The following is a 19,904-nucleotide window of genomic DNA, read 5'->3' on the forward strand; positions in this document are numbered from 1 at the left end:
TGGACCATCCTTCCTCTCAGCTCCCTGCCCACGTCTGCCCCCTCCCCAGGGCTGCCAGCATTCCTCCACGCCCCCACCTGAGGGGACAGCTCGCTCCCTGGACACTGAGGCTCTGGGCACCCCCCAAAGCCTCAGCCAGCCACGCCTGCCGGCCTGACAGCACACAGACACTCACCGCGGCCACCACCTCCACGCCCACCTCCTCCAGGGCCCGCGGAGCTCCGGCCTTGCGCTTCTCCGCTTGTCCCTGGGGAGAGGGAACCAGAGTCTAGACCAGAGCATCCCAGGGCAGGGTCACGGCAGCCCCGCCTGCAGCCCCACACCTGGCCCCCAGCACAGGGCAGCCGGATGTGGTTCTGGCTGCCTCTGGAGACACACGAGCGTGGGGCAGCCTGCACCCCAGAGCTCCCGCCAAACCTCTGTCTCCCCGAGAGCGCTCCTACTCCTTCCGGCTGTGCTGGGACAGGACGCCGCTCGCGCCCAGGAAAGAGAGAAAAGAAGAAGGAAATGCAGCGCAGAGTGACCCCCGCAGGTGACAAGCACCTCCCTGGGAGGCCTGGCTCCCGGCAGGATATCCCAGGCTTACAGGCTGCTGGGGGAGGACAAGGAGGCGGGGATGTGACTCACAGGGCTGCTGGACTCCCGTTCCTGCCCTTTCTGGCCGTGCAGACTACCAATCTCAGTCTGGGAACCCGAGTGAGAGACGCCCTCAAAGAAACGCCTGCAGGAGAGACAGACAGACGCACAGGGAGACAGACAGAGGGCGAGATGAGACAGACACGAGGACACCGGGACCCCCGCTCGGTCCGCAGCACCACAGACAGGCCCCCAACTCACTCCGGCACCAGCCCAGCCCAGCGTCCCCGGGGTAGGGGGGTGAAGCTTGCAGGGAGAGGAGCTTGTCCCCTTGGCACGCTGAGCCAGAGAGCGCCAGGAGCTGAGCCGCAAAGGGATCCTGCCCTCAGGCTCATGCTGGGCCGGGGTGGGGGGAGACTTGGCCAAGGGGCTGGGCCTGAGTCTGGGACCTGCGGTTCCCGGAGGTGGCGCGCAGGGCTGGGAGCCAAGGACGGGCCAGTTCCCTGCTGGGAGGGCTGGGGCAGGTTTACGCCTGCGCTCACAGACCGGGACTGTCTGAGGGAGCCTGGTGCCTCCTCGCACCTCAGACTGGTGCCACATCTCCTGGGCCCCGTGGTGCCTTGTTCCATCCTGTCCGTGCTGCCTAGGGGCTGGCTGGGCTCCTGGCTGGCACAGAAGGTGGATCCCCGGGACGGGTGGGGATCACTAACGGGAGGAGCTGGCACAGAGCGCCCGCCCGGGCTGCTCCCAGGAGATGGTGAGTGTTGGTGTGAAGGGAACACGCCACGGGACTGCCCTGACCGCAGGGCCAGCAGGCCCGCAGGACACTGGCGCTTTCCGGGCGGGTGGCAGCTCGGGGGCAGGGGGCTGCTACAGCGACGCAGGGGGACAGCCCCACAGCCACCATACACAGCAGAGCTGTCGGGCACCTCAGGGATATGTCGCTGGACGGAGGGTGGATGACGCAAAGCCTTTGGGGTCTGACTCCTTCCCACAGCTGGGGCTCTTGGGGGCTGCCAGAGTTAAGTCCCGTACACAGGGGGTGCCGGGGTCACGTCTCTGTTTCCAGACAGAGCCGTGTTTAACGTGAGCGGAGATCACCCCACTCCAATGCCGCCCCACCCCCCGCCACCAGAGAGCTGGGAACGCACAGCTGAGTTCAACACCCCCTGTGGTCAGTGACCTACACCAGTGCAGAGTCAGACACGTGGGCTGGAAGGGACCCGGAGAGTCGTCGAGTCCAGCCCCCTGCACAGAGGCAGGGCCAAGTAACCCCAGACCATCCCTGGCCTTAGAGACCCCCAGTGACGGGGATTGCACTGCCTCCCTGGGCAGCCTGGCCCAGAGCTTAACAACCCGAGTCAGACACTTAGAGCCCTGCCCTCCTTTCACAAGGCAGGTTCACGCCCCGGCTCCTGCAGCCAGTCCGCCGCTGGGTGTTCCAGACTGGCCTCCTGTCGGCTGTAGAGCCACGCCGGGGCTACGCAGCAGCTGGACGATTGCCTACGACTGCAGTGGAGACAAGCCCCAGGCAGCTGCCTTGCAAACCGCAGCTGGAGAGACTAGACGAGCTGACTGTGGGTACAGAGCACCGGCTGGCTGAGCCCCACGAGATCACGAGGCTCTTCCTGCAGTGCCCCCCCAGCGGCTCTGGTTGGCTCGAGAAGACCTCCGCAGCGAACAGGGAGGAACGGCCAGGAACCATGGGCAGGCCCTCTCCGGAGGCTCCCAGCACCGTCTGCTCCATCCTCTACCAAAGCCACAGCAGTCAGCTGACAAAGACGTGGCCGGCTGGAGGAGGCCCAAGCTCCAGGCCAAGGGAGCTGGGATCTGGAGTCCCAGATCTGGAGGGAAGCGGGGGCCTGATGGAGGCCCAGGAATGTGGCAAGCAGCCAAAGGGCTGGCTGCGACACAACCCGCTCTAAAGACGTGGCTGGAACAAGCTGAGAAGCAGCCCAGGGCACAGGGTTAGGGGGGCCAAAAACGACAACACCCACTGGCCCGTGGCTCTCAAAGAGGCGGAAAGTGACCCGGGACATCTAGGGCACTGTTTCCACATGACAGAGCAGCACCGCTGAGCCTATGAGCAAAATGTCCCCAGGTTAATCCGAAAGCTTAACAACGGCGCGGATGAACTGACAATAAAAAAGGAGGCACCGTATTCGAGTCCGCTCTGGTGCCCTGGAGAGCAGCAAATGTCACCGCTCTCTTTTCAGAAGCCTGGAGCACGATCCCGGGAATCGCAGACCCTGGAGCCGGAGTTCAATCCCCGGTGAAACTGGTCCCGCAGGCGATGAACGACCCCCGGGTAGAAACCCAGCTGCACTCAGCGGGGTAGGAACGAAGCCATACGGCTACTGCCAAGGGAAATCACCCACTCCCAGCGAGTACAGCGCTCGGAGCAGACCGAGCACGCAGCAGGGAAAGGGGAATAGCCTGGGGGCAGCGCTTTGCCTGCCGCAGAGTCCCCCACAAGGGGTGATTCAGGAAGCCAGAGTCATGAGGTGAGAGGCAAAGGCACCTGTCACCCGGCCCCAGAGAGCGCCTTGGGTGTCATCGTGGGCTTGGCAGGGGCTGCAGCAGCCAGAGGGGCAAACAAACGAGTCGGGCGCATGAGGAACAAGACGAAAACCAACTCTGAAAATACCTGGCTCCCAGGGACAGACTCCCGGGGCTCTGGCTATTTAGCTTGGCCAAGAGAGGGTGAAGCAGGGGCTTAGTGACAGTCTGTAAGTCCTGACATGGGGAACAGATACGTCGCACTGGGCTCTGGGCTAACACCATCCAGTGGCTGGAAACTGAAGCTGGACAAACTCAGACTGGAAGTAAGGTGTTGATTTTTAGCAGAGAGAGTAACGAGCCCTTGGAACGACTCGCCCAGGGTCATGCTGGATTCCCCAGCGCTGGCAATTCTGCAGTCAAGTTTGGCTGTTTTTCTAAAAGCTCTGCTCCGGGAATGATTGGGGCCGGTCTCTGACCTGTGCTCTGATCCCAGTGTGCCCTGGCCTGGGGATGTGTGATTCGATAAAATCTTACCATACCCCATCTCTGAGCTGGCCTCCCTTGGAAAGCGAGTGCAGCTGTGGAGTAATCCCAGAAATAGAGGGGTTCAGAGATGGGCAGTCAATCTCTGGGAGGCCAGCAGAGATGGCAGGGCTCAGGGCTGCATAGCGTCCAGGAGGCATGCCAGATGCGCCCGGAAGAGTGAAGGGAATAGAGAAGCTAAGTCCATCACTCCCTAGCACGGCCAGAACCGGGGACAGTCACTGACACCAAAAGGGAGCTCCTTTCCAACTGACACAAGGCCGTACTTCTTCACACAATGCTCAGCTAACCTGTGGAACTCACTGCCACAATGTGAGGCTTGGCACTCAACGGGGTTCAGCGGAGGACTGGATATTTCTATGAATAATGAGAAAGTCCCCAGCTACTGAGATGTACATCTCCTGCTTCCCAGCCCAGACAGCCCCTGCTAGCACGCTCCCAGTAGCGGTGTGGTCATTGCTAGCCCCCAAGTTCAGAGCCTGCAGGAGAGCCGCAGCATCCACACTGCTATTCTTAGCGTGCTAGCTTGAGTGGAGCTAGCGCCAGTCTGTCTGCCAGGCTGGGGGGCTCGCTCGCAGCTGCAGTGTAGACAGAGCATGTCCCCCCACAGGACAGAGGGATGACAGGGCCTCCCGTGAGATGACAGGGCTCCTTCCTCCCTGGGGCCAGTGCATGTGCCCCCTCCCTCCGTCCTATCCAGCAGCGAGCGAGTTGGTCAGTCCTGCCCTGGGCTGGCTCTCCCGGAGGCACAGGAAATGCACTCTGCAGGCAAAGCGACTTCCGGCTGTTACCCAGCTCCCCGTCCACCTGCCCAGTCTGAGGTCAGCATCCGGCGCTGGGCGGCGGTCGCCTGGGAAGCTTCCTTTCCAAGCACAAGAATCGAACTGGGTGACAGGCCCCGGGGACCAGGTCTCCCAGATGCCGGCTGTGTGCTGGCAAGGCACCCGGGAGCGCTGCGGGAAAGGAAAGCACCGCTCGGGCCTCTACGCTGGGCAGAGGGGAGCGTAACTGAACTTTGGGGCACACAGGGCAAGGCGTGGGACACCCAGTGCAGGACATGTGATGCATCTGCGTTTCTCCTATCAGCTCTCACCTCAGGGTGGGCTTGGGGGTGCTGTGCACGCTCTCATTATCCTCCAGCTCAGGGCCACTGTCGCTGTTGTTGCATTCCTCCAAGCTGTCGTACAGTAGCCCCAGATCCTCCTCCACTTCTCGGGTCTGACCCACCGGGTCGGAGTCCAGAACCTGCGGCAGAGAAGCACAGGTAACAGCAATGCTCCCTCCCCAGGTCCCTGGCTGCGTGCTCTCCGGAGAGGAGCAGCCCCACAGTCCTGTCAGCACGGCGCTCGCCTAGTGTGGGGATCTCTGCTCTGATCTGTCCCAGGTGCCTGGATTCTCTCCATCGACACCGGCAGGGCACGCTCTAGGCTACGGCCTGTTCTGGGACCCCCGGAGCATTCTGGAGAGACGCCTCCAGGCCATCCCCCAACCAGGGCCTGCCTGTCCTCATGCAGCAGCGAGGACAGAGCCACCTGAGGAACGAAAGGGCCAGGGGCCCGAGCGCAGCTCCCCGCAGCTGCTCACAGTCGCCGCCCAGGGCCACAGGAGCAGGATCTTGGTCATGCTGCCATTTCCCAAACTTCACACAGCTGGGCCGGCCTTGGGGGAAACGAGGCCAATCCCCCGTGCATCCTGCCACGTGCAGTTAGAGACTGGCCTGCCCCAACATAGACACCTCCCCGCATGCACGACCCCATGCCCGCTTCATCATCACTGCGGGCTAATTTCCTGTCCCAGATGGAAGTATCAAATGCAGCCCACAAAAGGGACAAGAGACTCCCCATCAACCCTCAGGGAGGCACTAAAACCCACAGCCAAGACAGACCATACGAGCTCTGCCTCTCAGAGGAAGGATTAACTCTTGTGAGACAAATGAGTCCAAGTGCTGGAGGGCCCAAGCCTCTAACTCCAGCCCTGTTCAAGCGCCGTAGCCACCAGACTAACACGCACAGCCCGCTCACCCAGGACTGACCCAGCCCGCGGTGAGGAAGGCAAAAAGCCAGGCACGGGCTGGCTTCAGTCAAAACGAGCTACGGAGTTCGTGGGTGTGTGATCACCTCCCCATAATATGCTCATCACGTACCCTGAAGAGACACGGCAGAGTCCTTCAGCCACCTTGGACTCCACAGCCTCCTCACGCTTGCGTCTCCAAACCTTGTAGTCAAACCAAAACGAAGCCTGGAACCCGCCTTCTCTGGCAGAGATCCAAATTCACTGGACACCAAGTGCTGGCAAGGAAAGCCCAGGAAGTGCCAGCAAGGAAACTCCAGGGCTTAGACTCTTACCAAACCAGCCACTTTCTGCTCCGCTCAAGAGACCACTCGGGAAGGACAAAGCCATCTGAGACCCACCCCAATACAGTCATTTCCAGACAAACTGGTCTGCCTTTTGGGAGCTCTCCGACTGTATCCTTATGGAGCGGAGACACCAAGGTCATCTCCAAAACACCTGCTAGCAGAAGGGAGAATACCCTGCCTGTTGTCATGCACCCAACCAGATCTGACTTCATAAAGGGACAACCAGTCGCCGGAGTATCTGAGAAGTCCTCCACTGAGCCCTGCTGTCGCTCATGGCAGACCAGGCCAGCTAGCTCTCCACCCCATACAACCCTCTGGGAGCCATCAATTCCAGCACTCCCCCTCCAAGGCCCTCTGTACTAAGGAGGGCAGCAGGCCGAGGCTGCCCAGGGACACTGAAGTTCTTTGAGAATAAATGGAAGGTTACATGGCAGAAAACACAATGGACACCTTCTTCTCACCCAGCACAACGCCCTCAACCGGTTCTACCTACGGCCGGCTCAACCCAGAGAATCAAACGCTGCGACGACACATCGCCCTGTCAATTTCTGCCCCCTCTCCGCATGGCAACCTTCAGTCTGACGTGTTCTGGGATTGGACACGGGCTACAAGCCCATGAGCAACAGGTGATGACCCCCGGCAGGGAATGGGCTCTGGGGAGACGTTTAGCTGGGGCACCTTGGATCGGTCCACGCTGCTTTAGCCTTTTCACCTGCGCTCAGGAAGCGTGTGGTAAACAGCATGTGAACGAGGGAGCTGCGATCGCCGTGTGAAGACAGAGAAACGACACAGAGGGAACGAGCGAGATTACTGCTACGGGCAGAAGTGACTCAACCTGGGGGCCGCAGCAACATTTACAGAAGCAGCCATGCTCCAACCCTCCACCTGGCAGCCTGCTGATGGTTGGTTACCGGGGCCCCACCATGCTCAGCCCCAGTTTGAGACTCTGCCCCTACAGTCCGATTGGCAGAGTCCCCGAGCAGCTGATTGGCCCGCTGGCCCTACTTAGGCAGCAGCAGGAACAGGAAGCTGTCTGAACAACTGGGCTCTGCCCTGTTCTGGACTGCATGCCTCTGGCTTGATTTCCTGGCAGCCCGACCCCGAGTAACGCCTGGCATCTGACTGGTGGTTCTGATCTCCAATTTGTCTCCTGCCTCTGACCCCCTGGTATCCTGACCTGGCCTGACTCTGGTTCCTGACCGGTGGTTCTGATCTCCAGTTCGTCTCCTGCTTCTGATGTCCCGGTACCCTGGCCCAGCCGACTTCTTCTTGTGACTGCAGACTCTGACTACTCCCGACCTGGCCGTGACAATGCAGCTACCCCAGCTGGGGAGAACAAGCTAAGACACCCCAAAATCACTTATAGAGCGTAAGGCCAGAAGGAACCACCAGATCATCCAGCCGCTTCTCCTGTAGATCACAGGCCACCACCGCCACCCCCCAGGACCCACGCACTAAACCCAACTGGAATTAGACCAAAGCGCTCCAGCCCTCGGGAGACTAGACTGTCACATGCCACAGGCCTAGAATGGGGGGACTGACCTAGCCCCCCACAATGGCAGGGAAACGAGTCAGTCTCATAGTCCTGGCAAGTGACCCGCACCCGCACGCTGCCGAGGAAGGTGAAAATCCCCAAGGTCACTGCCAATGGGACTCGGGGGGAAATTTCTTCCTGACCCCACATCTGGTGATCAGCCAGACCCTGGGCACATGAGCCAGCCCAGCACCTCAGAGAGGATGCTCAGTTCCACCTCCGCCACCCCGACAGGTGTCTCATCTCTAGCGCTGGGCATCCCTGATGGCTTCTGAGGAAGGAGATTGAAAAAAACCACCACCTTAGAATACTTTTGGGGGGTGACAGTGGGGGAAATCCCTTCCTAACCCCTGCTGGGGGCCAGCTGGAAACCTGAAGCATGAGCTTTAGAACATAAGACACAGGAGGAACCAATCAAGGAGCCAGAACAGCTGAGAGAGCCGAAGCCCTTGCTTACACTAGCCTTTCCCCTTATATTTTCCCCTCATTCTTACCACTGGGGCAGCCCCCCGGCCTCCCGCATGGGGGCCATCGTGCCATGCAGGCCTGCTCCCAGCCGGGTTAGCCGAGACATGGTTAAACACCAGCAGCTGCCACTGGAGGAGCTGAACCCAGTGGCGCAGCAAGGGCAGGGAAGTGTCAGGCAAGGGCAGAGCCCTGGGGGGCACAGTGGACGTCAGCACAGACCCCAGCCAGAAATGCAACATGGCAGCGAAAACGGGCCATGTGACTCAGGGCTGCAGGCCCAGAGGCAGCAGCTTGCCGAGCAGTGGGACAGCCCCTGAATGTGCAGCCGGGCCAGGCCCAGCGCCCTCCATTGTGGGCACCGGGCTACGCTTCCTGCCTGCAAAGCGTCAGACCCGGCAATCTTGACAGCCTCCTTCCACACAGGTGTTGAAAAGGAAAATTCAAATTCTGTCATGTGCAACCGTAATGTCTCCCCTCCGGCCTGAGCCCCAGCCCGCTGGTACTACCACGTAGATCTCAGCCACTTGAGCTGAAGGAGTTCCTACGTTACTAGCAGTAGTAGGTTGTTATCCTGCATAGGCCAGCTATGGGGGGGGATGCATAATACCCCGAGCAGTGGTTACAAATACAGCCACAGCCTCATTCGACAGACAACCCGGCCCAGCCCTGGCTGCCATGGCTCCTTCTGAAGGGCAGGTACGCTCTGTCAAATGGAAGAGCTCTGCCAGGAAAGACCCTGTACCTCCCACAGGGTGGCTGACTCTTGCCTCCCCTCTAGGGATAGCAGCTGTGCTCAGTAACGAGAGCTGTGATGGGACCAGAACCAGTAACTCCAGCCCTTAGCAGAAGTCAAACTCAGGAGCGCCTGGTTCCCAGCCCAGTGCACCTTCTCCCCGAGGCCAAAGGGCATTTTGATGAGCAGCAGGAGGAGCCGCCAGTCTCGGTGTCCCCATGAGGGTGGCTCTGGATCATGGGGCGCCCTCAGGGGCGCGAGGAGCATGTACAGTGCACGTGGAATGTTCTGAGATTTCTGGAGCAAGCTCAACTGAGCATGTGCAAACGGCAATTTACCGTGTCTTGTAACTTGGCCAAACCAGGGTTGGGGGTCACAGGGAGGGCAAAAGGCACCTCTCGGGGCCCGGCACTATCCCCCAGTCGAATGTTAAGCTCCCGTTCCGAGCCCCTGAGGCACCAGAGCTCTTCCAAACCATAGACAGATGGGCTGAGGTTATTTACGCTACCGATTTCCCCACACTTTGTTCTCAGACATCACGAAACCCAAATGCTGGAATTTTGGAACTTGAAAGCACCAGGAGATTCCCCCACCCATCCTGGCTGCACTCCCGTGGAGGCTGGAAAGTGGGAAACTCCGACGCTCTGCCCATGCCACGTACAGGCTCTTCCGCTAGCTGGTTACCCACAAGCGCCCTCTCTTCACGCTACAAAGAGCCGGCCAGCCCCTCCCTGGGGATTCATGGCTCATGTCCGCGTGCTGCCCTCATCTCCTGGGGCAGGAGTGAGCTTTCCATGGGGTGGACAATGCGTCCCCGAGGGACACCACTGGGCTTGAACACATCTACACACAGGGTTTGCCAGGAGAGAGCCAAGGGACTGATTAAGGAGCTGCGGAAGCTTCCTAAAAGAGCGTGTGGGGGGGCCCACCGGCACCCGAACTGTGTCCCCATCCCCCCTTCTCTCTGAGCCCCTACCCTCACGCTGCCTCTTCCCCACAACACTCCCCCTCGCTCCTCTGCCCCCTCGCCCCGTCGCCTGCCCTTATGGCTGGTAAGAAATGGTGGAACCATGGCCCCCCGGCTCCCCAGACTGATCCCAAGGCGCTCGTCCCGCTGGCGCCATGCGTCAGACAGGGCCGGACCCACCCTTTCTCACCTCATCCATCACTTTAAATCTCTTCAGCAAAGCAACGAATTTCTGCTTGAAGTTCGGTTGCTGGAAGGAAAGGACAGAGGAAAAGGCGTGAGGTTCCCAGGGAGCTGTTACCCCCAGCCGCCCGCTTTCACTGTGCCGTGTGCTAAACGCACGGCGCCCCTCCACGGGGAGCGGTGGGCCCCCTCCACAGCCTCAAAGCTAGCGGCTCTGTCAGCACCACCGGGCTGATGAGCTATTGTCATGACAGCGATGGCATCAGCTAAACACAGAGCGAGACGCGGCCCAACTCAAAGAGCTCCCGAAGACAAAGACACAACACGTGGAGGGCAAAGGGACACAACACAGAAGCGAAGTATCCAGAGGACCCCAGGAACCTCTGCAGAGCATCCAGGCAGCCATGACAGGCCACGTGCAGAGACAGCACCCAGCCCCTCTAAGGCCCTGACTGTTGGAGAGCGGAGCACTACCTGGAGCAAGGCCAGCAGTGTGCCCCGGCGTCAGACCAGCGTTACAGTCACACCACGGCAGGTCTCCCCAGTGCAGACCAGACCCACGGCACGCAGGCTGGGAGGTGCTATGGGCTCTCTGCCATTTTTAGGGGGCCTTGCACAGCCCCCAGCCCCCTCCCCTCCTGAGCACACGGGCCAGCAGCAGCCACTGCTCCCTAGGCCTCCCCAAAGCCATCCCAAAGGCAGAGCTCGTAACTGGTTCGGGTTGGCCCTCCGACACTGACTAGGAGATGTGGGAGCAGAATCTGCCCGTGCTGAGCCTGGCTGGTACATGTCCACATCGGCAGGCCGACGGACAAGACGTGACCTTGAGGGCTCAGGAGGGGCGGGGAGAGGGAGAGCCAGATTTCCTTTGCTTTCGGTAGCAACAACAGTAACAACAATAGACTGGGAGACCTGGGTTCGAGTCTCCGCTCTGCCAGATGTCCTGTGTGCCCATGGGCCAGTCACTTTGCTCCCTGGGGCTCAGCTCCCCACCTGTCCAATGGGGAGAACAGCCCGGCCCTGCCTCCTGGGGCACGTTAGGGTAGGTGCGAGGGGCTCCGACAGTGCCAGGGGCCAGAGAAGCTCTGTGGATAGGCAGAGCAGAGGGCTGGGGAACGCACCCTGCAAACCTCCATGTGCTCTGAGCCGGGGACATGTGTGCAGGTGACGCGGCTGCCCTCACGGCACTGGGCCGTACCGCACGCTTCGCGCCCGTCTTCCCATGGCGGCACAGGCTCCACCAGGAAGCGGGGCAGAGAGGGACAGGACCAAGTCCATGGCCCCCCAGGGATGGGCACCCCCCGCACCAGTGCAAGACGGCTGTCGCTCTCTCCTGAGCTACACACCGCTCGCGACCTGCGGGCGAGATCACTGCACTGTGGGGTGTTCTCTCCCCCAGGGGCACAGCGCCCTCCAGCTGCTCACGGAGAGCGGGGCAAGGGGCGGAGCTCGTGGGAGCTCCGCCACAGCCAGAGCTTGCAGTGCCTCCTGCTGGGGAAAGGCTATGGCGGCTCCCGCACTGGGCCTCCCGCAGGGATTGGGCCCGGTCCCGGTCCCAGTGCTGCTGCGCTAACACAAGAAATGCGGACGTTACTCTGCTCATGGACGTGGTTCTGATCATTTTCCTCCGGGCTTTCTTCGGCTTCCTCACTTCATCCTCTTCGTCGTACAGATCCTAAACGGACAGAGACGGCAGCACATCAGAAGGGCACAGTGCGCCGGGGGCACCCCTGCCTTTCCGGAAGGTCCCAGCCCCCCTGGAAGCCAGTGTAGGGCCCTCTGACATGACGCCTAGAAGCTGACCAGGCTGGAGCACAAGGCTGTTATCTCCCAGCCTGTCAGCCCTCACTGATTGCTCCCCCCTTCACTCCATGACCGATCCCCAGCAGACTGCCCCATACAGCGCGCCCTGCCACTGCAGGGGAATCGCTCCCCTGGGACTCCCTTTTACCCTGATCATGCAGCACCTGAGACCCACACATGTCCTGCCCCACACCGCTTAGAGGCTGAGCTGCCCGTGACCCAACCCAGGGGATGGGGGAAGAACAGACCAAGGCTTCCAGGAGCCAGCTGGTGTGCGGCCCGCTGGAGTTCACATGACCCGTTGTCACTGCAGAGCCTGCCACACCCATGAGAAGGGAAACGTGGGCCACCCCAGAGCAGGGTACTGGAGCAGATGGCCAGGGCCTTGTGGGGGGGCAGCTCAAGGTGGGGCCCACAACTGAACCATGCTCCTTTCCCGGGAGGAAGCCTGGGTGTCACGAACAGCAGCTCCCCCAGGACACTCCTCAGCCACACACTTGGAGGCGGGGTCGTGAATACGCAGTTGAACACAAGCTCCCAATGCAACTCTGCAGCTGAAAGGGCTAATGCCAGCCTGGCATCACAGCCAGGCGACTCTGGGAGCAGGAACAGAGAGGTTACTATGGGCAAGTCTACACTACAAAATTAAGTCGACCTAAGTTATGTCAACGTACAGCCACCCAGTCCTCAAATCGGTTTCACATGTCCACACTATGCCCGTGCCGGCAGTGTGTGTCTGAGCTGCCCGTGGGGGCATTGCGGGACGGGTTCTGAAAGGTAGCAGGAGTCACTGTAAGCAACGTGGCGTCTACACTGAGACTGCGCCGACCTAGCCACATAGGTGGCCTCACTGAGTCAGCGTGGTGGGAGTGTGACGTCGGTGGGAGCTCCATTGCAGTGTAGACGCTTACAGAGCTGCCTTCGTCAGCCTAACTCTGTCGTGTAGACCCGGCCTTTATCTCGGTGTTTAGCACTGTTGTGACCACTGCTGGAATCCTGCGTCCAGGTCTGGTGCCACAGTTTCGGAAGGATGTTGATAAACTGGAGAGGCGTCAGAGAAGAGCCCCGAGGATGATACAGGACTCTCAGAGTGATCGACTCAAAGAGCTCAAGCCGTTCAGCTTGTCAAGGAGAAGGCTAAGGGCTGACTCGACCCCCGTCTGAAAGTACCTACATGGGAGCCCAGTATTTAATAACGGGCTCTTCAGTCTAGCCGCGAAAGGTCTCCCGCCGTCCAAGGGCTGGAAACTGAAGCTAGATAAGTTCCAACCGGAAATATAGTGCAGATGTTTAATCGTGAGCGTAATGAGCCGCTGGAACCATTGACCCGGGATTAGAGAGAATTCTCCAGTACTGGCAATTTTTAAATCCAGCTGGGATGTTTTTCTAACAGTGATGCTTTAGTTCAAGTTGGCGTTTGTTCAGGGCAGCTCTCTGGCCTGTGTCACGCAGGAGATGAGACTAGATAATCACAACGGTCCCTTCTGGCTGTGGGATCTATGGCTCGACGAAGGAGGACATCTGCTCAGAGCAGCCCTGTGCTCCAGAGAGTTCCAATAGCCTTCACCCCGAGACGTCACCTATTGCACGCTGTGGCCAGCCAGAGCCCTGAGGCCCCTGTTCTCTGCTCCCCCGAGACCCAGGCATTCATTCCCAGGGCAGGAGAGGGTCTGGGCCAAGGGGGCACCTGCAAGCTCAGTCCACTACTCCTGCCCCAGGGCTTTGCAGGCATCCCCTCTCCCTGAGGACAGGCAGCGGGACCCACTCTGACCTGAGACCCCACAGCAGCAGGGCTAAGCCGCCCTTACCTGGCCTTGCACAGCATCGTCGCTGGCCTCCTGCTCTGAAGAGAAGCTGTCGTCGTCCTCCTCCGAGTAGTTATCCATGTCTGGAGAGCGATCTGAAACCAGAAAATGCAGATGCCATGTCCGAACCACCCACCACGCCCCCAGGAAACACCCAGCATGCCCAGGAGCCCAGGGATATGGGGTGTCCCGCACATCCTTGCCCCAGAGTGGCTTGGGGGAGCCTGGGGAAACCTATGCTGAGAGTGGGGAGAGGAGCGCTCGCGTCTTGTTTGGGCTGAGAGATACCTACCTGAGGCTTTGATTTTGGGGCCAGAGGGGACGCTGCCATCCTCATGGTCAATGGGCTGGCTGGACAGGGAGTAGATGCTGATTTCAGCCACTTGGATGCTCACATCCTTCATGTTGCTGTGGAGGCCCAGAAGCTGCCCTCCATCTGTGGGGTGCTGCATCACCTGGGCGAGCAGACAAACACAGAGCCCAGTGACGGCCGGCCAGCACGCAGCCAGCAACAACGGTGCCCCCCCAAGGATGCCTCGCACGCGCTGACCAGCCACTCAGTGCTGGCGGCTGGGCAATGCTGCTAGGCCAGAGCAACCCCTGGGCCAGCCACCCCCAGCAGCAGCAGCTCCCAGGCATCACTCGGGGCCAGGCCACCCAGGCTCACAGGCACTGCACCTCTTCCCCTACCGACGCCGCTTACCTCCGCCATGTTAATGATTCCCACCGCCAGAGTCTTGTAGCCCAGGATTGTGCGGTTCTTGTACCTTTTCCTTCGCTGCAGCATAATCTGCAGCTTGTTGCCATCTCTCTTCAGGAAATGCGGGTACTACAGTGGGAGGGAAAACACCCAGCCATGGCAGGGCAGGAGAGCTACACAGGCCAGGCCTAATGTTCATGCAGCTACAGCCCTCTCAGCTCCTGAGCCTGCACCCCAACCTCCTCCCAGCCATGGCTCACCCTGAGCAGCTTGCTCCCTCCCCCAGGCCACACGCAAACCTGCTTCACCCTCCACATCTCCTCCGCCCACACTGCACGGGCGAGGCACAGCGAGGTGCCCAGAGCAGCTGGCATGCAGCATGGAGATGCAATCAGCCCCGTGCTGACAGTCAGGACCCCAGCTGCGCATTCCCCGCATCACACGTGCACCCCGCAGGGACCAAAGCTCCCAGAGACAACATCACTGGGCTCCTGCTCGGTTCTCCCTGAATTCCCTGTTGTCGGGAAGGGACCCAGGGCGGTATGAGGAGCAGCAGAGCCTGCTGAGGCTGGGTGCTCTGCATCCAGGCTAGCAAGGTGCACGTTACCTGTAAAGAAAAAGTCAGTTCCAGGTCAGTCTCCATCAGGCCCCCGGGGGGAAGGACGTATTCATTGGATCGCAGGACTCGCTTTGAACCCTGCAACGAGATCAGGAGAGGCGTGGAGGGGCAGGCGGCTAGCACAGAACCACTCAGCTGGAGACACGCATTCGATACACTAAACACGCAGGTGCAACCCCAGGGTTTCTCCACCGCCAGCGAATCATGAAGGTTGGAGACAGACAATAGGGCCCATGTAGTCAGCCTCCTCGGGGACCAGAGATCATTCCCTGCAGAACATGGAGAAGGGTTTATCCAGTCTAGTGATGGAGTTTCCACCACTTCTCTTGGAAGACTGTCCTAGCCTACTAGGAAGTCTCCTGGACTCCTAGCTTCAGCCTAAACAATTCCTTTCCATCTCCTGGCTATCAGAGCCACCACCGCCCCCTACGAGTCAGCATTTAGCAAAGGCACAGGACAGAGGCTTCTTCCAGCTCTGAGCGCGCCCCAGGCATCCCCCGCCCACTGATTATCAATTTGGTGGTGTTTCCTGATCAAAGCCCAGACACCACTGTCTGGCTCCTCGCATCTCCTGAGCACGGACGCAGCTGGAAGGGCGGGCCCAGGAGACAGGATAGTGCATGGGACGTGAGATGATGCTGGCACAGGGAGTCATTTCTCAGTCAGGACAATGGTTTGACCCAGTGCTCTCCAGCCATTTGCAAGGGAAGGTCCCCACAGAGCGTGGATCATCTTGCAGCCCACCAGGAAAAGCTCAAGACAGTGCTGTCTGGGAACCCCAGCCCTCGTGCACACACAGAGATGGGCACTCCCTCCTGACAGAGCCAGATCCTCTTCATCTGATTCCTGACACTAGCTCAGCTGCAGCCGCTGCCTCCCCCCAGGCCCCCTGAACCCAGCAAACTGCTCACATAACGTGTCAGGGACTTTGCCATCAAAGGCACCTGAGCAGAGTCCAGGAGAAGGAATCAGAAATGCCCTGAAGAAAGGATTCGCTGAGATAACCCGGAGTAACAAAGGCCAGTGAATGCAGCAGTGTGCACCCTTACAGAGATCCATCTCTGGAGAGACGGCATCCCAGACACACCCATCACGGAAGTGGGAGGCCTACACACCATGACCTTGGGATCCACCATCCCATCCGAACGCCTTTGCTGCCCTGACCTGACCAGAGGGGACCAGAAAGAGAACCAGAGAAGAGAACCTCTGCCAGGCTCACCTAAATCCTGCAACGCTGCGGTGAGCCTGAGACTGGAGAGGTAGCTAAGGCAGTCCCTCTGACAGCCTGCCATAGGCAGGCATCTACCAGGGCTCAGAGTAGCCAAGACTAACACCGTGTGCTGGGCCTGGAATTCCCCAGCGGGCCGGCAAGCAAGGAAGGCCAGCAGACAGACAAGGCTTTCTCTGGTTTGTGGCGTGAAAAATACACTCCACAAACCTATTGTATTTTCCACTCCATGTCTCCGATGAAGTGGGTTGTATCCCATGAAAGCTTATGCCCAAATACATTTGTTAGTCTCTAAAATGCCACAAGGACTCCTCGTTGTTTTTGCTGATGCAGACTAACACGGCTGCCCCTCTGAAACCTCTCTGGTTTGGTTATTCCGTGCTATGCCTTTGTGCCAGTTTTCTTTTGCCTTAAAGCAAACATCCTCCACAGTGGCAAAAGCGAACATCTCCTGGAACTTTTCCTTTTCTCCCCCAGAGGACAGTGAACTCCAGCTTCAGCGCTATTTAAAGAGACTGGCCTGCAGGAGAGTTTTCCTATAAATACTCCAGACAACCGGAGGGGAAGGGAATAATGGACATTGTGACAATGAAGTTCTTACGTAACTTCATGTTTCAAATACTTTGACTGTGTTTTTCTTGTGTGTGTTTAATACAAGGTTTTAACGGATGGTTGTTACAATGGTAATTGCCAGCGAAAACGTAACACAAACCTGCACCAATGTGTTTAGTGTTGTAATACAGTAAACAAGGATTTTATTAATACCTTAATCTTGTTGGGCATGCAAGATTCCCTGCATGCCCATCATCATTGTAACGCATCCAGCTCTGTTTCCAGACATGGGTCCTCAGGAAGATTTGCACACTGAATATACCAAGTTCCAAGGTGTGGAACAAGGACTAGTTCGTTTGCATCCTCACATAAGGTGGGGTCACTGGAGCCCTGAGATGCCAAAGCTGTGACAGGTTCTTTACCAGTGCAACTGACCAGCACCTTTCGCCAGGCTACATCCAAGCCTCTGGCAGGCTAGTTATGGACGTACCACCCCAAAACGCCTTTGGACGCTGAGGGGGCTCTATTGCAAAAGGCCAGGGAGGACTTCCCTGCCCCTCTGCAGTAACAGATCCAGACAAGTGACACACACAGACCTCCACCCCTTCCAGGTTTGCAAGCTTTCCAGTGGATGAGGCTCCACATCCGTGTGCTATTTGTCTGGCCTGCAAGGCTCCCTCTCTCGGATTACATCCAAACCCATCCAAGCTTTGACAGATAGCTCCAGTGATGTACTGCCAAGGAGGGGTTTATCTAGCCAGCTGTGTCAGGGAGTTTTCCTGCTCTGGGAGCACATCATCCACCCTGGATTGCTCCAGTAACTCATCTGCCGGGGAAAGACGGCATCTTTGCAGACGCCTTGAGCAAATTTACGATCAACTTTCTTAGAGAAAATGACAAGTCTGGCCTATAAGGGTAACGCTGCAGACATCATACCCAGCGCTTGCACATCTGTAAGGGACCCAACTTCATACCGCAGCCCATTCTGATTAACAAACTAGCACCAGAATCGATGTAGCACCAATGAAACTGATTAGAAACTGGCCAACTCCTAGACCTCAACATGTTAATGGTTAATAGGGAATTATCAGCTGGGGTGTGGGGGAGCGGAGTCTCACAGGGATCAGTTCTCAGCCCAACACTATCAACGATTTGGAAAAAAATATAAAATCTTTGGTGATGAAGTCTGCACATGACACAAGGTTGGTGGGGTGGGGGTGAGTCACTGCACTGTATCGATGAGTGAGCGGGACATAATCAAAGATGCAGTTCAATACAGCCAAGTGCAAGGTCTCACCTCTAGGAACCCTGAGTGTCGGCCACAGTTACAGGATGGGGGACTATATCCTGGAAAGCAGCAACTGGAAAGGACTTGGGATGAATGGTGGAAACCAGCTGAACACGTGCTCCCAGTACAATGCTGTGGCTAAGAGGGCTAACATGATCCTTGGACGTACAAGTGGGGAAATACTGAGTAACAGTAGGGAGGTGATATTTCCTCTGTCTACAGCACTGGTGAGACCGTTATTAGACACTCTCCAGCCGTGGCGTCTACACTTCAAACCATCGGTTACAAATCGCAGAGCGTGCAGAGGAAAGGCCCAAGAAAAATTCTGCCTTACAGTGAGAGACTGAAGCGACTCCGTCTATTTTGTTCATCAAAGAGAAGGTTAAGGAGAAACTTGACCCCTAGGCTAGATTATTCATAGATTCCGAGGCCATTGTGATCATCTTATCTGACCTCCTGGATAGCACAGGCCACAGCACCTCACCCAGTAATTTTTGCATCAAGCCCTTGTGCGATGACGTGTCTTTTAGGAAGATCTCCCGTTTCGATTTTTGGATACCCAAGCAACGGAGAATTCCCCCATCCCCAGGTAAATTGTTCCAATGGTTAATTATTGTCACTTAAAAATCTGCACCTTATTTCTAGTTTGAATATATTTAGCTTTAGCGTCCTACCATTCCATCTTGTTCGGCCTTTTTCTGCTCGACTGAAGAGCCAACCTAGCTGCTATCAGAAATGTCTTCCCCATGGAGCTACTTACAGACTGCGATCAAACCCCCAGTCAGCCTTCTCTTTAATAAGCCAAATACATCAAGCCGCTTCAGTCTCATCATCAGGCAAGTTTTCCAGATCTCGATTCATTCTTGTGGCTCTTTCCCATTTGTCTATGTCCTCTTTGAAGTGTGAACACTAGAGCCGGGCACAGTATCCAGCAGTGGTCTCAGTATTGCCATACAGAGAGGTTATGAATGCCACCTCCTTACTTCCACTTGATATTCCTCAGTTTATCCATCCGGATTGCAAGGGCCGTGTTAGCCTGCACAGCCACTGCATTATGCTGAGTTCATGTTTAGATGGTTCCACCATGACTCGTAAGCCTTTTTCACGGCTTTCCAAAGTACAGCTCCCCATCCTGTAGGTGGGACCGGCTTTGTTGACTCAGAACGGTTTTTTTTGAAAGCCAGTCAGGGTGAAGCCCAGATGCTGTCTATAACCCTGGTCAGGGCTTGGCCATTTTGAGCTCAGCCATCCTTGATCTGATCCTGGAGCTGCAAATCTTGCTTCCTCTGCCTTCCTCTACCCACGGGCTTTGTACCAGCGTCCAGCACCGTAACGTCTGGGCACAGCTCAGTGACCACAAAAGGCTCTTTCCCTCTTTGCGCCCTCTATTTCAACCAGTGTCCAACAGCTGGTGGTACTAGCTGGCTCATGTCCTTTCCTCCAGGAGGAGGATATGTCAGCGCATGTAGCTGGCAGGGTCTGTGCCACCTTGGAGTTTTCCGCACACTGGGAGTTTGCTCCGATTCCTTTCGCTGGCTGCAGAGAAATCTTTCTGATTTACAACCATTAGCTGCATTAACAGATCCTGCCCCCCAGCTCTCCCCAATCCAAAGAGGTTCCCTTCAGCCTAGCAGGAAGCACAAAGAGGACAGAAGCCGCAAAACCCAGCTGAAACTATTAAACTTTACAGAATGAATGAGAGTCAGGTCCCACAGATCAAATACTACACAGACCCCTTCTGATAAAAATTCCCCAACCAGCAAGATTAACTGCACCCTGCTTCACTCTGCTGGGAAAGCAAGTGGATTAGTGCAGCTGAAGGGACTCCACACTTGGCATTAGCAGCTCTAATACACGCCTGTCCAAACTCTTATCCCCTTTGCTGGTAATAACCTTTTAATTAGTTTTTAAACCATATTAATCCACGGAGTGTATCAAAGAACCTTTCTGCATTGTGAGCTGGAAGTGCCATTCAAACACCCAGGAGCGCCCCCGTTCCATGCCTCCTGCTCAGCAGAAGAGCCCTGTGGCGTCCACCCAGCTCCA

General features: G+C 57.7%; 1 protein-coding gene across 3 annotated transcripts in view; it reads right to left on the bottom strand.

The window, feature by feature from the left end:
- Positions 1-19,904, bottom strand: part of LOC102937867 (phosphofurin acidic cluster sorting protein 2) — a 108,975-nt gene that overhangs the window by 12,558 nt on the left and 76,513 nt on the right. For all 3 annotated transcript variants that reach the window (XM_043544173.1, XM_037896289.2, XM_043544174.1), the window contains exons 3-11: positions 14,779-14,868; positions 14,175-14,300; positions 13,764-13,926; positions 13,475-13,566; positions 11,458-11,538; positions 9,871-9,930; positions 4,715-4,866; positions 628-721; positions 176-247 (exon numbers count right to left, since the gene is read on the bottom strand). In XM_043544173.1, the coding sequence (XP_043400108.1) occupies positions 176-247; positions 628-721; positions 4,715-4,866; positions 9,871-9,930; positions 11,458-11,538; positions 13,475-13,566; positions 13,764-13,926; positions 14,175-14,300; positions 14,779-14,868 (930 nt within the window). The remainder of the gene's footprint in view (positions 1-175; positions 248-627; positions 722-4,714; positions 4,867-9,870; positions 9,931-11,457; positions 11,539-13,474; positions 13,567-13,763; positions 13,927-14,174; positions 14,301-14,778; positions 14,869-19,904) is intronic.

The sequence above is a fragment of the Chelonia mydas genome, chromosome 3 (assembly GCF_015237465.2).
Source record: "Chelonia mydas isolate rCheMyd1 chromosome 3, rCheMyd1.pri.v2, whole genome shotgun sequence".
In the NCBI taxonomy this organism is placed as follows: Eukaryota; Metazoa; Chordata; order Testudines; family Cheloniidae; genus Chelonia; species Chelonia mydas.